The 21991-nt window shown below is 40.0% G+C and overlaps 1 protein-coding gene across 1 annotated transcript in view; it reads left to right on the forward strand.

The window, feature by feature from the left end:
• snd1 (staphylococcal nuclease and tudor domain containing 1) overlaps positions 1 to 21991 on the forward strand; it is an 845795-nt gene that overhangs the window by 17320 nt on the left and 806484 nt on the right. Inside the window, exons 2-4 of the mRNA XM_060842752.1 lie at positions 7249 to 7398; positions 13418 to 13538; positions 19273 to 19354. Of these exons, the coding sequence (XP_060698735.1) occupies positions 7249 to 7398; positions 13418 to 13538; positions 19273 to 19354 (353 nt within the window). The remainder of the gene's footprint in view (positions 1 to 7248; positions 7399 to 13417; positions 13539 to 19272; positions 19355 to 21991) is intronic.

The raw sequence follows: 21991 nt of genomic DNA on the forward strand, positions 1-21991 counted from the left end.
CAATATTTTAACAGTAGGCTAACCAATGTCCTGTACAGATGCAACATGACCTCCCAATTCAGTACTCTGACCAATAAAGGAAAGTATACCAAACGCCGCCTTCACTATCCTATCTACCTGCGATTCCACTTTCAAGGAGCTATGAGCCTGCACTCCAAGGTCTCTTTGTTCAGCAACACTCCCCATGACCTTACCATTAAGTGTATAAGTCCTGCTAAGATTTGCTTTCCCAAAATGCAGCATCTTGCATTTATCTGAATTGAACTCCATCTGCCACTTCTCAGCCCATTGGCCCATCTGATCAAGATCCCTTTGTAATCTTGTTTTGACTTTGTTTTGGAACTTTGGAGAAAAAAAAATGCAGCAGCGTTAAAAACCAGTAATTGCTGCTCCTGGAATTTGACGCTTTAATATTGCAGTATTGAGGTCTGATAACAGTTCTGTGTTGTGCACCAAATGGGCAAGGGCAAGTTTGCTGACCTGAACAGATTGGTCAAATCTGCTGGATATTGTATTGGTATTCATTAAACTGCAGAGCCCTAATTTATAAGGTTGCATGAGGATCTTTTGGACAGTTTTTCTTTGAGCTTTATGATGACAAGGTAGCATATCATAATGTGCCCTTTCACCACTTTGCATCACAAACCAGCTGACCAGTCAACTGATCTAATCATCCCTCCTGCAGCATGAATGCACACTTGCTGGAAAGTAATTTGTCTTGACAAACAGCTTAACCCTTGGTCAGTGCTTCCTTTAAGGTACTGCTTTTCTTTGAACTGTGCACAAGAATTTGCATTTTGTTTGTTGTTGGTTCACAGGGTTGATTAGAAGTAAAGTGCCTTTAATTAGAGATGTTAGAATTTTAATTGGGACAATTCTATACTCAGATTTGCAAGAACATTGGAAGCTATTATTCTCTGTTCCTGTATTTTGTGTGACTTTTGTACTGAAAAGGGAAGTTTTGCCTGTAGTGGGGAATTAAAAATGTAAATATTTTTCCACATTGCCAATAGGCATCAATCTTTGCAAATCTGGTGTAGTTTTGCAAGACCCATGATAAACCTTCCATTTGGTTCAACAGTTTGCCTAAACTCTACTTCTACCTGTCTCTCCATAGCAGTTGTTTGCGTGGCTTTACTAAATGAGATTACCAGTTATTGCTGAGTTTTATGCTGTGGAACTAGACTGGAATTGCTCAAATTATTTTATGTAGGGCCACATAGTTATCACAGGAAGTAAACCTGCTTGATCATGATTTGGGTTCAGGTTCTGGAGGACAGAGAATTGTGTGTCAGACAAACCCATAATCTCTTAATCCTGAATGTGCTTTTAGTTGAACAGATTGCTCAATTTCTAAATGTTTATCACTCCCTGTACTTGCATTCTCCGATTTTGATTGAAAACACCTTTTCTACAAAATTACACTGCCACCTCCTCCTGTTTATATTGTCTTCAAGTAATTATCCTCTTGAAAATGATTTGCTTGTTTGTGTATTTTCCTCCATAATGGGCTACAAAATTATATAACTTTTGGTGAACTTGTGTATTGTGTGATGTCCACCATTGACATGTCAAACATTTTGAGAAGAGAAAAGAATCCCGTTAATAGAAATGTGCGGTCTGCTGCCTGTATCTATACACTACCAGCCAGAATAGGATGTATAAATTCAATGTGCAATCTTAATGTACAATGCGTGCACTCCTTAGATCATAAGAATTATGAACGGGAGTAAGTCGCACAGTCTCTTGTGCTTGTCCTGCCATGCGATGAGGTCATGGCTGATCGTGGCTATACTCCCTTTTCTGTTTACCCTTCCTGAACCCTTGACCAACTTACAGATCAAGAAACAATGTAAGTTGGCCTTGAATATTTTCAATGACTCAGCCTTCATTGTTCTCTGGGAGAATTCCAAACGCTAATGACATTGGGTGAAAACATTCCTCATGATTGTCATAAATTTTTGTTAAGCAGTGCCCGATTCCATCTTCTCCCTTGAGAGTAACCATTCTCGCTCAAGTTACCTTTTTGAGCCTCAAAGCATTAACCTGCTTCAGTAGGGTTATTGGAGGTAGTGAGGTCTGCAGATGCTGGAAAGTCAGAGCCGATAAAGCATGGAGATGGAACAGCACAACAGGTTAAGCAGCATGTGAGGAGCAGGGGAGTTGATGTTTTAGGTCAGAACCTTTCATCAGGGCTGATGAATGGTCCTGACCTGAAACATAGTCTCCGCTAATTCTCAGGTGCTGCTTAAAAGCTGCTGTGCTTTTTCCAGCTCCACACTTTATCGACTCAGTAGGGTTATTCCAAATTCTCATGAATACAAGCCCAATCTGCTGAACTTTATTGCAAAAGATAATCCCTTTGTCCCAGGAAACAGCGTTAGTGAACCTTCTTTGAACTGCTGCCAAAACAAGTGAGGAGACATAGTTTTCCAGATGCAGTCTTGCCAAAGCCCAACAATAAGATTTCCCTATGTTTATCCTTCAACCCATTTGCAATACAAGCCAACATTGGATTTGCCGCCTTGAATTTTTCTTCCTGCATGCTAATGTTTTATGATCTAAGCATAAAGACTCCAGTATTCTGTGGACTCGCTCTTCATTTAAATGATATTCTGCTTTTCTGTTTGTCCTGTTAAAGTAGATAACTTTATATTTTTCCACGTTATTCTTCATCTACTAAATTTTTGCATATTGAAATCAATGTGTCCCTTGGCAGACTCATTCTATCCTTTGTTCAACTTTCTTTCCTATCTCTCATTGTAATAGAACAAATTTGACTACAATACTCTGGGCGGCATGGTGGCGCAGTGGTTAGCACTGCTGCCTCACAGCGCCAGCGACATGGGTTCAATTCCTGCCTCAGGCAACTGTCTGTAGAATTTGCACATTCTCCCTGTGTCTGCTAAATTGCCCGTTGTGTTAGGTGAAGGGGTAAATGTTGGGGAATGGGTCTGGGTGGGTTGCTCTTTGGACGGTGTGGACTTGTTGGGCCGAAGGGCCTGTTTCCACACTGTAAGTAATCTAATCTAATCTAAACTCTGTCTATTCAAGTTATTGCTATAGTCATCAGTGGTTGAGGTCCATCACTGATCTTAACAATCTTATTCTGTAGTTTGCCAATCTAGAATTGACCTTTTTTGGCTAATCAACACAAAACAATTCAATCTTTTAACCATGCTAATATATTACCTTCCAATACCATTAACTTTTAGCCTGTGCAGTAACTTTTTATGTGGCACAATATCTTTTGAAAATCCAAATGTATTAAATCTTCTGGTTTCCCCCTTCTCCAGCCTGCTTTTACATCCTAATTATTTCATGTTTGCAAAACCTTGTTGGTTCTGCTTGATATTATATGGCTTTCATATGTGACCCACTCCTGTTGTCTTAATAATCTAGTATTTTACCAACAACAGGTATTAAGGTAACCAACTCATTGTTTCTTGCTTTCTGTCTCCCTTATTTCTTGAATTGGGATTTAGATTTGAGTGTTTTAAATTCACTGGCATCTTCTACAAAATGTAGGGAATTTTTAAAGTTATATGTCTGAAGTGGTCAATTAAAATCACTATGATCATGCATCCTCTATTTTTGTAGCCAATACCATAGAGCCCTGGGATAGGAGCTATCAGCTCCAGGGGATTCATCGGCCTTTCATCCCATGTGTTTTCCTAGTATGTGTTCTCTCATAGCAATTGTTTTAGCTTCTTCCTATACCTTTATCATTTTGATTTTTGAAGTGTTCTTGAGTTTCTGTGTCTTCTACTGTGAAGACAGATACAAATTACTTAAGAGTTACTGGCCAGGCTAGTATTTATTACCCATCTGACTGTCAAGAGGGCAGTTAAGTGTCAACCACCTTGCTATGGGTTTGGAGTCACTTTTAAGATATGGGCCTGGACAGCAGCTTCCTTCCCTAAAGGACATTAGTGAGCCAGATGGGTCTTTCCTGACAATCAATACTCGCTTCATGGTCATCATTAGACTTCCATTTCCAGATATTTATTGAATTCAAATTCCACTATCTGCCATGGCAGGATTCAAACCCAGACCCCTCAGACATTACCAGAGTCTCTGGATTCATGGTCTAGTGAGATACAACTAGGCCATCAGACTCTAAGCTTGTATGTCTTCTCATTATCATACAGAAATCATTCCATCGATATAACTTTATTTTGCTCTTTGTCTCCTTTCATCTCTTCCATATATGTGCTTTCTTCATATTTCACAAGATTACTTGGCTGGATGATGTATCCATTCAAAAATTCATTCAACAACAGAATGAACTGTTTGAAATTTAATCTGCTTGTGCTACTGAGTTACAAATGTTGACTTTTTCATTTTCCTTTTCCTTCTACTTTAGTGCACTAATCAGAATTGGTCCGGTTTCAGGGACCTAGTGAGAAGCCTCTGTAAATGTTGTTCTGTTCGTCATCTAGAGATACAGAAGAGGAGATGCTATAAAATTGCAACAATATTTTTACACTCTTCTTTCTTATTTGGTGGGGAAGTAACTCAATAATATTCTGACTCATCTGAATTGAATTCTTCTAGCATTTTATTTTATCCATGTGGCATTTCTGTAGTTTGCTGTACCCTAACAGGTACTTGATGTTTTGGGCCCTGTTGCATTAAATGGAAGACAATTATTCCTTCAAATATCTCCATGCATTTTGTCCTCTGTCAGCAATGTAAAAGAGCTGTTAAGTCCTTTAAATAAAACTACAGAGGAACCTTGATTAACCGGCGTTCGATTATTCGGAATATCTGATTATCCGGTAAGATCACAAGGTCCCAATGCTCGACTAAACTGTTATGCAAGATTCAATTTTTCAGAATTCGATTAACCAAACAAAATACTGCCTGCCTGTGACCTTCAGATAATTGAGGTTCCTCTGTAATTCCAATTTTCCAAATGCATGGATAAGAGATGCTAACCTATTAGAGCACATTGGAAGAGATTTCCTCGTGGCCTGACAGCTGAATTTGGTAGCTATGACTTTACATTAAATTATGTGATATAACTAAGGCTATCTTTTTCTTCGGGTATCCAACTTGTGCCTGAGAGATAATTGGAATGCCATTTATCTTTGAATGCTGCTTGTGTCATGTTGTAAATTACAGTCTAAACTGGGTGAGTCACCTAATTGGGATTTGACTGGAAGGTTTTGGAGCTCATTACTTTTATCGTGGATGCAGTAGATTTTCTAACTTCTCCCTTTGGAACTAATGTACTGAATGCTTGATTTCAGTTACAACTGTTTTGAAAAACATCTGTGCCATAATCAAATGTGTGTGTAATAGTTGATCCAAGACCACAAAATGGACTGTATTGCTTTGATCCAGATTTCATAGTGTACCAGTAGCAGCAAAAATACGACCAATTCCTGTTATAATTGTGAACTAAAAATGGAGTTTTATGGTTTGGGCATCATAAATTACCACAAAGGTAAATCAGGAAAGCTGAATTAGTGATCAGAAAAATACACAGGTCATTCTGTTATAACGCATATTTCATTAGCGTGAATTTGCTGTAACATGATCGAAAAATTCGGGACACTTTCTACAGAGAAAACTTTTAAAACGTGTGTTGACTGTAATGTGACACTTGAAGTGCTGTTTCTAAAGCGCGATTTTTCTATAATGTGGGGTTGCAAAAGAATGCAACTACTGTATTGTAAAAGAACTGACTAAGGACAAATAAAACATTTGAATTGAATTCTCGTGATAATTGGAGTGATAACCTTCAAGATGAATGGTGTCTTAACTTTTGAATTTATTTGCAGTGGCTTACTAACTTGGTAAAAGCCACTGAGTACAGCAAACTTTTTTGTTTGCATTTGTATCTTATTTTCAGATGTATTCACTTGCACAGTGTGAAGAATGAAGTCCCTAGTGCTTGGTGGAGACCTGTTAAGAATTGATAAAGAGCAGGATGAGCATGACTGCTTTCTTCCAGCTCTTCATGTGTACTAGGAAACGGTGGTGCGGGAAATAACCTCTATAAATTTCTCCATAGGTGTGCATGGTGATATGTTTGATTTTTTTTAAAAAAAAACAAATTCATGCAATTTAGACATTGCAGGTTGGGGATGTAAGTTTGCTCGCTGAGCTGGAAGGTTCATTTTCAGATCTTTTGTCACCATACTAGGTGTTAATGACCCGCTTTCTGAGTAATCAAGACTACTCAGACCTCTTGGCATCATGGTAGCCCACAAACCCACCAATACACTAAAATAGTAGCTAATGAACATACAACAAACAAAATTAATGTCATTTACAAAATACCTTGCAAGAACTCTTAACAAACACGACATTGGACAGAAAACAAGTCACCAGGATACGGGAACATCATCTAGCCACAAGAAGACATGACCCACTATCACTAGTATCCTTTCCTATAAATGAGCAAGGACACCAATTTGACTGGGGCACCACATCCATCCTAGGGCAAGTGATACACAGGCACGCATGAGAATTCCTATAAGCATGGCATTCCAAACAGAACTGTATCAACCAACACATCGACTTGGACCCCATTTACCATGCCCTGAGAAAAAGAACAGGAACTGACATCACCACAGGAAATGACATTACCAACCCAAGGAAACTTAAACTCATAAGCAGAAAGCGAGTCACTAACACCAGTGCTTCACTGGTGGCTCACTGATGATGTTACCCAGTATAGTGGCAGTGTCTGAAAATGAACCTCCCAGCTCAGCGAGCAAACTTACATCCAGAACCTCAACCTGAGCTACAAATCTTCTCAAAACTTGGTAATTGCAGGTTGGGCTCAGAGGTCTGTTGCACTGCTGTGGGTTTGGAGTCACATGCGAGCCAGACTAGATAAGGATGGTAGATTTCATTCCCTGGCACACATTAATGAATCAAATGGGTTTTTATGACCATTAACAATTGTTGCTGTTCGATCAGCTTTTTAAACTTGAGATTGTTGTCAAATTTAAATTACTATCTGTCATCATGGGAGTTGAACCCATAACATTAGCTTGAGGTTCTGGATTACTAGCCAGTAGCATTACAATACACCATTCACTCCTCTAAATGTGATGTCAGCAACTGTGCTAAGATTTGCAAGTTTAATAGCACAGTACTAAATGTTTCGTTGCTGAGATCTTTCAACTAGCATGCAATGATTCTGTTGGTGCTAATAAACCATGTCTGCTCCCACACATCTGTCATTGAAGATGGTAACGATGTGATTCTTGGATCTCTTCTGCCTCCTAGGTGCTTTCAGGGAGTGCGATCATTGTTCGTGGTCAACCACGAGGAGGACCCCCACCTGAACGGCAAATTAATCTTAGCAATATCCGTTCAGGTGCCTTAGCACGACGTGTTGCTCCAAATCAGCCTGAAGCCAAGGAAATCCCTGATGAGGTAAAATTTTGTTTCTTATGTTTTTGTTCGGGATGTCGTTTACATTTTGGCATTACTTCATCAAAAAGCATAATGTACTAACATAATTATATTTGTTCTGATTTAACCAAACATGGAAGGTGCTATACAAATTTTGGTTGACAATGGTAAATGAGAAGGTAGATTATTTCTGACCCATTTAAAGGGTGTGTGCACATGCAGTATTTTCCACAGCTGGAATATCAGTCTGATGTATTAGGCTGTTTACAGGTGGGAGATGGTTGTCATCAATTCGTAAGTAAAATTTCAGATATACAGTAAATGTGTTGATCAGAAGCATTGTGCTTTAACTGAGTGCTTTTAGTTTAATTTTTGTATGGAAATAATGAAAAGTTTCACAGTTGGGGTAAATTTGGGGATTTGTGACATTGTTACTAAATGTTTATTTGGCTATATATGTTTAAAGGCTTCCAAGTGTGGAGAGTACTGGAAAAACTGAATACTGAGCCTGAAATATAGATGTAGAAAATGTCTTGAGCTGTATTTTATCATAACAATCTGTAGAAACTGATAAGAATAATAGCATTTAAGGTTTTAAATGAAACTTGCTGTGATAGCTAAAAATATAAAATATTCATGGCTTTATACTTGAATGACATTCACTTTGCTGTTCCGCAAGTGCATTGATGTTACCTTAACTTATTTGTGATGTGGAAGAGCTGGTATTGGACTCGGGAGGACAAAGTTAAAAATCACATAACACTAGGTTATAGTCCAACAGGTTTATTTGGAAGCACTAGCTTTTAGAGCGCTGCTTCTTCATCAGGTAGCTGATGAAGGAGCAGCACTTCAAAACCTAGTGCTTCCAAATAAACCTGTTGGACTATAACCTGATTTTGTGATTTTTAACTTATTTGAAGACAGATAAAGTGAGATGCTGGTCTTGATCTTGTGTGTTTTTAAAAAAAAATCACTTACTGAGGTATCCAATTTTGGAAGTGAGTTTGGAGTTATCTTGAAAAACAAATGGAGGTTTAAGCTGGATGGGATGGATGGAGGGAAGAAGGGAAAGAGTGGGAGCACTGGAGAGATGGAGGCCGGGGTTGGGCTTTGAGGGGCAGACTTAGGAAGGAGATGTGTGAAGGTAGGGAAGGAAGAGTGGGTCACAGGACACTAGTGCTCTTTTGTAAACATACAGGAAGTAAACTATGATGATTAGAAATAATTATGCCAGTTGTATTTTAATTTTAATCGAAGCAATTGTCTGGAAATGTCATTAAACATTTTGAGGTGTTTTGTTGATAATTATTTTCCTAAGATTGTTGTGGACAGGACTAAACCCCCTCAAAATATGAAGATAGCTTAGCTTCGACCCTAATGTTTTCTTATTTTAATGCTGTAAGTGTAGTTCATTGTATTCCAGGTACAATTTGATTGGCCAAACTACTTCAAACAAAACGCACTTGTATTTGAACTGCAGTTCAAATACATACACAATAAAAGTAAAAGAATTGGCTTAAATGTGACTTTATCGAAATGTTTAACAAAATAATGTATATAATAACTACTGTTTAACTGTTCCAGTATAGTAAAATCCCATAAGTGCAACCCTGGCAAAGGCAAATTCAGTAAAATAGATTGTCTCTCATGCAATTCGAGCAACAGAAAAAGAACCCTAGCTTTTAGCTGTTTTTAAAAAAAAACTGGAATAAAAATTTCAATATCCAACTTCAAGACCCCACCAACTGCAAAAAGCTAAAACTAAAAATCTAGGTTTTGTGGGAACTTGGCCCCACCAATTAAAATAGCTTCTCTGTTCCAACATTTTTAAAAAAAAACAAGGCGTCTCAAGCTGTTTACTTTGCTGACTGCTTGGTATCTTTGTCTCAACCTTTCCTCTTAAGACAAAATACACCTCTTAAAGCCATAATATTGTCACTAGATAATTTTGTTTTGCTCTGAGCTTATTACATTTGCAGTCATGACTGATACTATGCTCATACTGTGAGTGGGCCACAGATTTGTCATATTAATTAGAGCCTTATAGCCTCAAAACAGAGCATCCACAAGACATTGTCATCCGTTAGCAGCAGGATTGGATTCAGCCACAATCTGTAACCTTGTGGCTTCATTACCATATTATTTTGTTTTAGTCATCTCTTATTGATTTTAAAAACTTTACTGATCCTCTGTCTTAGCATAAATGCAAAATTTGTTATTTGCTTTCAATTTCAATCTTGGTTGGCCATTTGTTCCCTTCCTGGAATCCTCTTTACTAGAATGTATCATGAACTGTGTTCGGGAACGTCCGCTATTGTTCTTCAACTGCCTTTTTTGCTAAACTTACATTCTTGAGTGCTAAATTCTCCAATGTTGTGTCACAGTTTCCTAGGGGATCTTTTACACTGATCGTTTATGAAGCTTGCCCATTACTGGATTTAAAAATAGCCTGATCTCTGTTTGGATCCACGACTTATTATTCCAGGAAAATGTCTCAATTATGTTCAAGGAAATAGAGAAAAGAATCCATTCCCCTAATTATGTTTTCCAGTATCACTGAGGTGTTCCTTTTTCCTCCTCCCACTTAGGTGGCTTTTTGTACCTTGGTGGCTTTTTCAGTTTGTTCAGTCCTTCCTGCAGTCCCCACTCATGTCCACACAGCTTGCATGAACCTCGTAACCATTGGGCCAAGGCTTCTTGAAAGTTAGTCCTACCATCCCCATAACTGCCTCACCCAGGTCCCTGATCACAGACCGCATTTGTATCTGAGTAACCTAGTCTGAGGGGAGTGACTGTCCTGAATCACGTAATCATCCCCCTTCATGATGTGGCATGATGCCTGCAGCTTGGATTCTGCTCCTTACCTCAGTTCTGAAGTTGCTGGAGTAACAAACATTTAGTACACGACCTCAAATTCACCTGGACTGTCTCAGACTCCTCCCTCCCCTTCCTAGACCTTTCCATTTCTATCTCAGGCGACCGACTCAACACAGACACCTACTATAAACCGACTGACTCCCACAGCTATCTGGACTACACCTCCTCCCACCCTGCCCCCTGTAAAAACTCCATCCCATATTCCCAATTCCTTCGTCTCCGCCGCATCTGCTCCCAGGAGGACCAGTTCCAACACCGCACAGCCCAGATGGCCTCCTTCTTCAAGTTCCGCAGATTCCCCCCAAACGTGATTGACGATGCCCTCCACCGCATCTCCTCCACTTCCCGCTCCTCCGCCCTTGAGCCCCGCTCCTCCAACCGCCACCAAGACAGAACCCCACTGGTTCTCACCTACCACCCCACCAACCTCCGTATACAACGTATCATCCGCCGTCATTTCAGCCACCTCCAAACGGACCCCACCACCAGGGATATATTTCCCTCCCCTACCCTATCAGCGTTCCGCAAAGACCACTCCCTTCGTGACTCCCTCGTCAGGTCCACACCCCCCACCAACCCAACCTCCACTCCCGGCACCTTGCCCTGCAACCGCAGGAAATGTAAAACTTGCGCCCACACCTCCTCCCTCACTTCCCTCCAAGGCCCCAAGGGATCCTTCCATATCCGCCACAAGTTCACCTGCACCTCCACACACATCATCTATTGCATCCGCTGCACCCGATGTGGCCTCCTCTACATTGGGGAGACGGGCCGCCTACTTGCGGAACGCTTCAGAGAACACCTCAGGGACGCCCGGACCAACCAACCCAACCACCCCGTGGCTCAACACTTTAACTCTCCCTCCCACTCCACCGAGGACATGCAGGCCCTTGGACTCCTCCACCGGCAAACATAAGAACACGACGGTTGGAGGAAGAGCGCCTCATCTTCCGCCTGGGAACCCTCCAACCACAAGAGATGAACTCAGATTTCTCCAGTTTCCTCATTCCCCCCCCCCCACCTTGTCTCAGTCGGTTCCCTCAACTCAGCACCGCCCTCCTAACCTGCAATCTTCTTCCTAACCTCTCCGTCCCCACCCCACTCCGGCCTATCACCCTCACCTTGACCTCCTTCCACCTATCACATCTCCATCGCCCCTCCCCCAAATCCCTCCTCCCTACCTTTTATCTTAGCCTGCCTGGCACCCTCTCCTCATTCCTGATGAAGGGCTTATGCCCGAAACGTCGAATTTCCTATTCATTGGATGCTGCCTAACCTGCTGTGCTTTAACCAGCAACACATTTTCAACTGTGATCTCCAGCATCGGCAGACCTCATTTTTTTTACCTTTAGTACAGATGTGTTTACTTTCGTTAGCTTGATATACAGGAGCTCCCACATGCTACTGCAGCAACACATCACCCATCCTTTCATCACAATTGCATTTAACTTAATCAATTACTCTAGAATCACTCCTCTTTACACTTTATTGTAATTTTACAGTTTTTAAAAACAGCTGAAATTAATCTTTCACATTAAAGCAAAGAACTTTAGATAGGAAGCAAAAATAGAAATTGTTAGTGAAACTCGGGTCTGGTAGCATCTGTGGGAAGAAAGCAGAATTAATGGAGTCGCTAGACTCAATGTTAGCTCCGCTTTCTTTATATAGAAGCAGTTAGATCTGCTGAGTATCAATCTCCATACTTGACAAGCTATTTTTAAGAAAATATAAAAGGAAGAGGTGAGAGACCTAAATCCAAACAGGAGACATAATCTTTGCTTGAAAGATTAGGAATATTTACCAATCCTGCTCATCAGTGCGGTGCTTTTTCTGCTCCCGTTGTGATTAGATTTGTGATGTGACTCTATTGCTCTCACTGCAGGCTCTTGATCCACACCTTTTTTTACTCTCTGCTGCTTACCTCGACCTCTGGAGACTTACTTAGTTCATTAAACTTTATTACACATACTTCATTCATGCTTTGCATGGCATTCTCACTTTGAACCAAATTATCTTATGCACTCACTTGATCTTTGTCTCAATCAGGCAAAGTCTGTACTTGCACTGTGTCCTAATTAACTGTATGAATGTTGGTTTTGCCATGAATTGATTTTCTCACGAATGGTTCTGATGCGTGCAAAATAAAAAGCTGTAGGCAAATGATTTTGAGCAATCCTAGTTCGTACTACCAGATTATTATTTATATTTGTTGTTAAGGTTATTATAGAATTTAATTGCTCAATATAGTGGTATTGATTAAATGCAGCAAATCGTTGAATTGGTTTGTAATGTTTTGAACAATGTTATGTAATAGTTGTATGGCTTTTTCATCTTGTGATTGAGATTTTCCTTTGTGGGGGTGTATCATCATCTGAAGCCACATCAATGACTTTTGAGGTATTTTGCATTGATGTGCTTTTCTTATTACTTTTGGAAGTTTTTTACTTACAGCTCAATGCAATACAGGATAGGTAGTCAAGTGTTAAAGCCTTTTTTTGTAAATGCATGCACGTGCTCGTGGGATGATCAATGCTCTTAGTTGAGAAAGAAGATTGAAATATACATCAACTGAACTTATGTTTGGATCTTAGATTTAAACCTGCTACTTTCTAATGCAAGTGAGCCAAACTGATGCTGATAATTGACTAATGTTGTCTTCCAAGTTCAGAGAGCGCTGTCTTCCCTTTAATGAACAAATGCTGTTTGCTGTGAGAATTGCTGGTCAGAGTTTGCCATGTAGATTTGCTCAATGCCCACTTTATAGAAACTTTAAACATTGATCTAACCCGTCTGTCTGATTTAATTTCAGCAATTTTAATTGAATTATTGTTTCCCTTTTCAGGAATGCTTTTAATATCAATTACATCTGTTAATGTTGTTCATTTAGCTTCATTGTTCTAAAACAGAAAATGCTGAGGAAACTTAGTAGGTCTGGCAGCATATATGAAGAGAAAGAGATAACCTTTTAATTCTGGTATGTCTGTTCAGTTCTGAAGAAGAGTCATATCAAGCTCAAAATGCTAATTCTGCTTCTCTGTCCACAAATACTGCCAGTCCTGTGTTTCTCTAGCATTCTCTGGTGCAGATTTCCAGCATTTGTGGTACTTTGGTTTTGCAACTTCATTGTTCCACAAATTTGTTATACACTTACTTCTCTTTGCAGCCTTGGGCTTGGCCAGCACGAGAGTTTCTCAGGAAGAAACTGATCGGAAAGGAGGTGTGTTTCACTGTGGAGTACAAGACTCCCCAGGGTCGTGAATATGGAATGGTTTATCTGGGCAGAGGTTAGTGGACTATTCTTTATTCAAGCTCTGATCTTGACTAAAGAACATCAAACCTCTGTCTCTGTCATAATGTTTTAGAGAAGAGAACATCATTACTTGGGGAATTTATCCTCAATCCTTGGGTGTGTGTAACCTTTTATGATCTAGTTGCTTTTAATACTGGACAGGGCAGACCCCCGATTGAAACCTGGCTTTCTCGACTCCAACTTTAAGTTTGGATGTCTGTTACTGAATACGTTCACAAGAATTTCCGGCAACGCTCACCCTACTTTCTCTTGCTGCTGCATGGAAATCCAAGGTCTCTATGCTGCGGCAGCCTCCAGAAATGAAAGCTTTGCAGCTGCATGCTAATGTTATAGGGGAGCTTCCCAGATACTGTACAACTGAATGTTGGTCTGCACGTGTGCATTTACGCAAGATAAAACACAGATTAAGGAAAATATGAACAACAGTAAGTTAGTCAAACGGATTGAAAGGTTTTAATGATCAACACTAGACAAAGATTCAAACTTATGCTATTCCTTAAACTCCAACAATACATTTGCAAATATACATACCCAGCTAAAACATGGACAGCATGGATGAGTTGGACCGAAGGGTCTGTTTCTGTGCTGTATAACTCTTTGGTCCTATTTGCACCTGGTTTCCTTCCACCATGTTTCTACACATTCACTCACTATTTGATTTTTCTTCACCTCAAACTGCAAGCAAAACTATAACTATTCCTTTAACTTTTAGAATAAACACAACCGAATCTAGTATTTTTGTCGAATTGCTTTTATGACTTTAGCCTTCATGCTTTGACATGTATGCTAACTCCCTTCTGGATTTTTGTGTATCCCTGGACTTGTAATTTGGTAACAGCACAGTTGTTTTCTTACCTTACCTTTTTTCCCCTCATTTAACTATTATCCCCCATCTGTTCACTTCAAGGCTTGTGAAACCTCACTAAACTGTATGCAAACCAACAGGCCTCCAGACTACTTATACCAAAAAGATCTCAAAAATAAATTCAAAACCAGTCTCCCTCTTTATAACGCACAGTACAAAAAAGAATTTAAACCTATGAGTTTAGTTGCTCTTATTGCCAGTATAAATGCCACCTCCTTTTTGCTGTTGTATGGAAGTAATGTCGTATCTAAAAATTTGATTTCCTTTGCTATGAAAATAAAACATTGATCTTTGTCTCTGTGTCAAGAGTTAGGTAATTCTGATAAGTGACTTTTTCAGTAACCTTATTGTCTATCAGATTTTAACTATAATTTACATTTGTCTTCAGATTCTGAGTATCCTCAATAGCTAGGAGCACTTACAATAATTCTTTGATAACCGTCTGCCATGCCAGTAATGGGGGTGGGGCACGAAGGGAGAGGTGGGGTTACAATGGTTTGGTGTTACTATTGTTAATCCAGAGATTCAGGAAATGTTCTGGGGACCTGGGTTTGAATCTCACCATGACAGAAGTTGGGATTTGAATTCAATTAAAAATAAATCTGGAATTAAGAGTTTAATGATCATGAAGCCATTGTCAATTGTCAGAAAAACTCTTCTAGCTCACATTTCCTTCCCTGAAGAATATTAGTCATCCTCACCTTGTCTGGCCTTCATGTGATTCGAGATACACAGCAATGTCGTTGTCTCAACTGTCCTCTGCAGTTGATGGTAAAAATGCTGGCCAGCCAGCAACAACCGCATCCCACAAATGAATAAAATAAATGTAAAGAATAAGTTGAGGTTTTTTTTTAAGAATGAGACGTGATTCAGATTCAAGAGGATAGTCATTCTTGTTATCAGTCTCTTACACACCATTGCAGACCATCCTTTGTTCTTGTCTTACCCACCTCTTGCTCAGAAACTATTGCACTTCTTAACCTTTCCCAAATCTGAATAAAGGCCATTGACGTGAAATGTTAACTGTTTCTCCATAGATGCTGCATGATTTGCTAAATGTTGCCATAATTTTCTGTTTATGCTTCAAATACTTCTTGCACAGTTGCTACATTCTGCTTTAACTAGTCACTCACTGACATTTGTTCTGAGCTGCTGTTTTAGCTTTTTCCTTTGTGTAATCTATACTTACCTGGAAATATGCTTGTTGTTCACCGACCCAATCATGAAATTAATCATGAATCTAATTATTTAAAAACTATGTTTTTGCCTTCTCTACTAGGCTGGAAATTTGGTTGTGAAAACATCCTGACTTGAGTTGTGCTGTAAATAATAGTCAACATTTGGCACCTTGTTTTGGAGCTTCATATTTTGTATTTCCCTTTTTGATACATTTTACACTATTATATATCAAAGTTGACATCCCAGGCTAAACAATCCCTCAATCAATAAAACTGATCTAAACTGTGCAGTCCTGTGACATTCAGACATGAATGGTGATGTGCACTTAAACAAATTGGAGGAGGAGATTCCACTAATATTCCCTTCCTCACTGAAGGAGTTCAACACATCATTGCAAAAGACAAGCTGAAGCACTTGCATTCATCTTCAACCAAGAAGTTCCCAGTGTATAACCCATCTCTGCATCCTTGAGGTGCCAGCATCATAGATGCCAGTCTTTATCCAAATTGATTCACTCAGTGTGTTAAAGAAGCATTTGTAGGCAGTGAATACTGCTCTTGACCACATTTTGACAATAGTCTTCATGACTTGTGCTCCAAGATGATCACCAAGATATTTCAGTAGAGCTACAGTGGAAAATTGCCTAGTTCTGCCCCATTCACAAAGCAGGACAAGTCCATACCAGCCAATGGCCACCCTATTAGCCTACAGTAAACTCTACAATTTATCATCAGCAAAGTGTGGAAGGGACTGCTACCAAGCTTCACCTACCTGAGCAAAAAGCTGCTTGCTAAAGCTGTGTTTGAGTTCCACCAACAAGGCTCTGCTCCTGTTCTCATTCAAGTCTTGGTCTGATCACAAACAAAAGAGCTGAGCTGCAGAAGTGAATTGATAGTGACTGCTGTTCAGATCATGAGTGCTAAGAAATAACCAAACCCCACAAGTGCCAAGTGATGTCATAAGCAATGTTCCCTCTCAGCTCTTCTGATGTTTTGTGCTCAGTGACTAGCATTGGTATGCCAATCACGTAATCAACTTTTAGTTCCTTAAGTCACCATACCTTCAAGGGCATTGGAGGGCTGCAACGCTGGTAAGAAGATTTAAGGGCTCATTGGTCACACAAGATTCAAATTGCTTTTCCATGATACTCTGCGGCATTACCATGCTGAATCTTCCACTAGTAATATTCCAGTGGTTACCATTCACCAGAAGCTGCACTGGATCAACCATTTAAATGCTCTACGGCAAGAACAGATCAGAGGTTAGGAATTAACTTGTGTCTTGTAGATGGTGGACAATATGGGGGAGATGAGGCACAGTTCAGGAGTATTATGTAATTTATGCACTTGCCTGAATGAGTGCAGCTCCAATCGAACTCATGAAGTTCGACAACATCCAGGGTAAAGCAGCATGTGATATTGGCATTCCATCCACTGCCTTTGACATTTATTCCCTTCACCACAGTGGCAGCATTATGTACCATTTACAAGAGGCACTCATTCTAAGCTCAATAGCTTTATTGTTTAGAAAGATAAGGGTGGCAGGTATATCAGACCACACTGCCTGTAAGTTCACCTCCAGACCACATGCCATCCTCATTGGAATTGTGGCAATGTTCCTTCATCAGATCAAAAGCTTCAAACTCAACAGCATTGTAGGTGCAGTTCAAGAAGTCAGCTCACCACAACCTTTTTCAGGATAACTGGGGGTGAGCAATAAGTGCTGCCCAGCCAGTGATGTCCATATCCCATAAGTGAACAAGTAAAAGGGTATCACTGGAGCCTAAAAGATTAATGCATTGATGCTTTGTTCAATCTGATATTTCTGTTGAAACTGCGATATAGTTTATTTAAAAATAAACCTGTGCTCTTTCAAGAAACAAGTTCCTATTTCAGATGATATCAAAAAATTATGGTCTATTTCACTTGAGTTGCTATAATAATATTGTTACCCCAAAGCAAAGGCTAGATGCTGAAAGTTTTCTCCTCAGTGTAGTGATTTGTCTAAGGAGCAGGTTTGCAGCTCCATGCTGAGTGACCTAGTATTAGTCCTATTTTCCTAAAACAAACTGTACATGGTACAAAAGTTTCCTTGTAGCAATCATAGTCATACAGCATACACCTTTTGGTCCATTCAATTCATGCCGAGCATGTTCCCAAATTAAATTGTCCCACCTGCCTGCACTGGGCCCAATGGCATCCAAACCTTTCCTATCCAAGTAGCTTTTAAATTGTGTAACTGTACCTGCATTCACCATTTTCTCTGGCAGTTATTTCAAGCACAAACCAAAAAAAAAGTTGCCCCACATGTCCTTTTTAAATCTTCCTTCTCTCACCTTAAAAGTATGCCCCCTAAGTTTGAATCCCCTCACCCTAGGGGAAAAAACCCTGGTCATTCACCTTAACTATGCCCCTCATGAGCTTATATACCTCCAAATAAATCACCTATGGATCTCCTACCCTCAAGTGAATAAAAAGCTTCAGTCTTTCCAATCTGTTTTTATATCTCTCACCCTCCATACCTGGCACCATATTGGTAAATCTTTTCTGAACCCTCTCCAATTTAAGAATGCCCTTCCTATAAGGGGATGACTATAACCGCACATAGTACTCCAGTAAAGGCCTCACCAATGTCCAGTACAGCCTCAACATTGCAGCCCAGCTCCTATACTCAAGAGGACTGAGCAATGAAGGCAAGCATGCTAAGTGCATTCTTAATCTCTAATCAACCTCTGAATCTGATTAAGACAGAGACAGAATTATATATAAAAAGGCAGGTTTAAAAAAAAACTACTGGAAACATGCCAATATTGGTAGTATTATAAACATTAAATTCAATATTTCTGGTGTGGATCTTTCTATTTGAGACTGAGGATCTCATTGAGCACAATTTTTGTTTTAAAAATATAGAAAAAAATGGGAGAGCAGACACCATGTTAGTTTTCATGCACTCCAAGCATATGCGCAATGGCCAGGGAAATCCTTTGTTCTTGGTTCAAATGTCTGCCTTCTGTCCCAGGTTCCAATTTATCTGGACAGTGTGTCTCGGCTTTTGTCAGCTTCACTTACCCATTGAGCATACATCACAATTTTTCTGGTTTTGTTGCTGATTTAATGCACTATAATTTTCTTGCCTTTTCTGCAAATGGAAAACTGCGTGGCTTTTAAAGTTTTGAAATTTGGTGTTCACGGAGTTTCAGTTTTGTGATTTAGTGTGTGGTTGGAATTCTTGAATTATCTCATTTACTGTTTCTAGTTTCAAGGTGTCTGCTATACTTGAGTTTGTCATGCGGATCAGTTGTTAGATGTAGCTTTGTTGCTTCAGTGATAGATTCCAGACACAAAAGTATTAAAATTTATTACTATGGCACTTGATACAAAAATAGATTTATTTTATAAGTCTGTTTACTTGGAATAACAGCATAAACAATCGTTGGCCATTTGGCACATAATCAGTTCTTCCCACACACCCATCTTAATCAATGTATTGTAACCTTTAACTCAAGCAACCCAATCTAGAAATTTCTGATTGTATTAACTGCTTCATCACATTTCTGATTGAATCTTCATGCAAGACTGTTACTTGGTTTCTTGATTACTGTTTTGTGTTTTCTGAATCACTGGGCTGTAACTCGTCCTCTAATGTAATTCTTCTGGTAATTCAGATACAACTGGGGAGAACATTGCAGAATCGTTGCTAGCTGAGGGATTGGTTTCAGTTCGTCGGGAAGGGATTCGAGGAACAAAGTAAGTGTTTTTTTTAAAGAAACTAAATTGGAAGGAATTGAAAATATCTTCTGTAATTTTCTTGTCCTCCATAATTTATAGCGACCTTCAAATGTGCTAACTTACCAGGGGCAAGATTAAAACAAAACAATGATATGAAGACCATTGGCTTGAAATGCCAACCTAGCCCCTCAGTTTAGCTTTTGTCCTTTCTCTAAATATGTTTTGCTTTTGGTTTGAAGAACGTCATGCTGAATATGGTTGCATTGGAAATTCTAGGTGTTGAGTTGTTGAGAAGATAAAATGTGTTGACATTGCTGTACCAGTGATCCACCTATCATTACCACCGCATCCCAGTTCACGCCAGGTTCATTTTTTTCTGGCTGCAAGCTATGGGACCTAACAGCATTAATATCCCTTGATCTCTGATGAGACCGATCAAGTTGGAACCCCTTGTAAATTAAAACTTGCTGAGATCCCTTTTAAACTTGAATGGAAACAATAGAGTATGCATATATTTATGTTGGTAATTCTTCTATTTTGCTGCCTTTTGACTCTGAGGGGATTATTTGAGGCGACCATTCCCCGTTGAGGGAACGAGCTCTCATTTGCTCGTTCTGTCTGTAATAATCTGCAACACCCCATCACTGATCTGCAACTTGTTGCTGAGAGTATTGATATGATCTCAAATATTTGACAGTGTGTTGCTTGTCTTATGTGATGATGACTTTCCCTATTCCTGTAGGAATATGTCATCTCTAATGATTTTGCTGAAATTGGAAACCTCACTATACAGGAAATTGATGGTGAGAGATTAGGATCAGTTCAGCATCCACCACAGGTGTTGCACAATATTGCAGCCTGATGATTTTGTCTCACCTATGCTAATTTTCTCCCTCCCAGTTAGATGTAAGACTTCCACCTTAAGATGCAGCGCAATAGGTGTATAGACCCCTTTGGAATCTCAATCAACTGTTATCTAATTGTAAGAGTCCAGGCAGTGTGTGTTAATTGGCTGTTTGGTTACTGAAGTAATTTGGCCAAGGCAGATTACATTTGTCTCCCACTTGAGCTTTGAGTAGCACTTGAAAGTGGGGTTTGTCTTGACATTTGTTCCCCACTTTTCAATCCACTACCATCTTTTCCCCACTTCCTAACCTCTGTACCATTGTCACCTTGCATTTCCTTCTCTCCAGCTGCAGTGTCACATTCCCACCTGCCACTTTTTATCATTACATAAATTATTTGGATGCGAGCATAAGAGGTACAGTTAGTAAGTTGGCAGATGACACCAAAATTGAAGGTGTAGTGGACAGTGAAGAGGGTTACCTCAGATTACAACAGGATCTGGGCCAATGGGCTGAGAAGTGGCAGATGGAGTTTAATTCGGATAACTGCAAGGTGCTGTATTTTGGGAAAGCAAATCTTAGCAGGACTTATACACTTAATGGTAAGGTCCTAGGGAGTGTTGCTGAAGAATGAGACCTTGGAGTGCAGGTTCATAGCTCCTCGAAAATGGAGTCGCAGGTAGATAGGATAGTGAAGGCAGCGTTTGGTATGCTTTCCTTTATTGGTCAGAGTATTGAGTACAGGAGTTGGGAGGTCATGTTGTGGCTGTACAGGACATTGGTTAGGCCACTGTTGGAATATTGCATGCAATTCTGGTTTCCTTCCTATCGGACCGATGTTGTGAAACTTGAAAGGGTTCAGAAAAGATTTACAAGGATGTTGCCAGGGTTGGTGGATCTGAGCTACAGGGAGAGGCTGAACAGGCTGGGGCTGTTTTCCATGGAGCGTTGGAGGCTGAGGAGTGACCTTAGAGGTTTACAAAATTGAGGGGCATGGATAGGATAAATAGGCAAAGTTTTTTCCCTGGGGTCGGGCAGTCCAGAACTAGAGGGCATTGGTTTAGGGTGAGAGGGGAAAGATATAAAAGAGACCTAAGGGGCAACCTTATCTCTCTCAGGGTGGTACGTGTATGGAATGAGCTGCCAGAAGATGTGGTGGAGGCTGGTACAATTGCAACTTTTAACAGGCATTTGGATGGGTATATGAATAGGAAGGGTTTGGAGGGATATGGGCTGGGTGCTGGTAGGTGGGACTATATTGGGATATCTGGTCGGCATGGACTCGTTAGATCGAAGGGTCTGTTTCCATGCTGTATATCTCTATGACTCTGACTCACCACTACTTCTAACTTGCTTTCAGTTTCCCTATTAGACCAAAGAGTGCATGATCGGTGATTTCCAGCAACCAAGTTTGACATACCTGCTTAAAACCTGAATGTGCAAAGAAGGGCAATAAATATGTTCAGCATTTAGAAAACTGTAGTGATTGGAAAGAGGTAGACCTTTTTGAATGCGGTCCTTGATTGGTCTGGGTTAACAACCCCAATTAGCAAGTCCTGTCCAACGATTCAATACCTGAAAATGGCAGTGCTCAGACTCAACATCGTTCACCAGTCGGAGGATGCTCAGGTGTGCGATGGAATTCCGTCTGCGCGTATCCCTAACTGGATGGAAATCACATTGGCCTCAATTACCTCCTGTGGAAGCCTGTGTCTCTCAACCTGAGCTGCCTTTGTTGTTTTAGAGTTGTCTCCCTTAGGAATGTGAAATGGTGGGCCCTGTATTGACTGCTACAGCACATCACTCATCT

Source organism: Hemiscyllium ocellatum, chromosome 23 (assembly GCF_020745735.1).
Source record: "Hemiscyllium ocellatum isolate sHemOce1 chromosome 23, sHemOce1.pat.X.cur, whole genome shotgun sequence".
In the NCBI taxonomy this organism is placed as follows: domain Eukaryota; kingdom Metazoa; phylum Chordata; class Chondrichthyes; order Orectolobiformes; family Hemiscylliidae; genus Hemiscyllium; species Hemiscyllium ocellatum.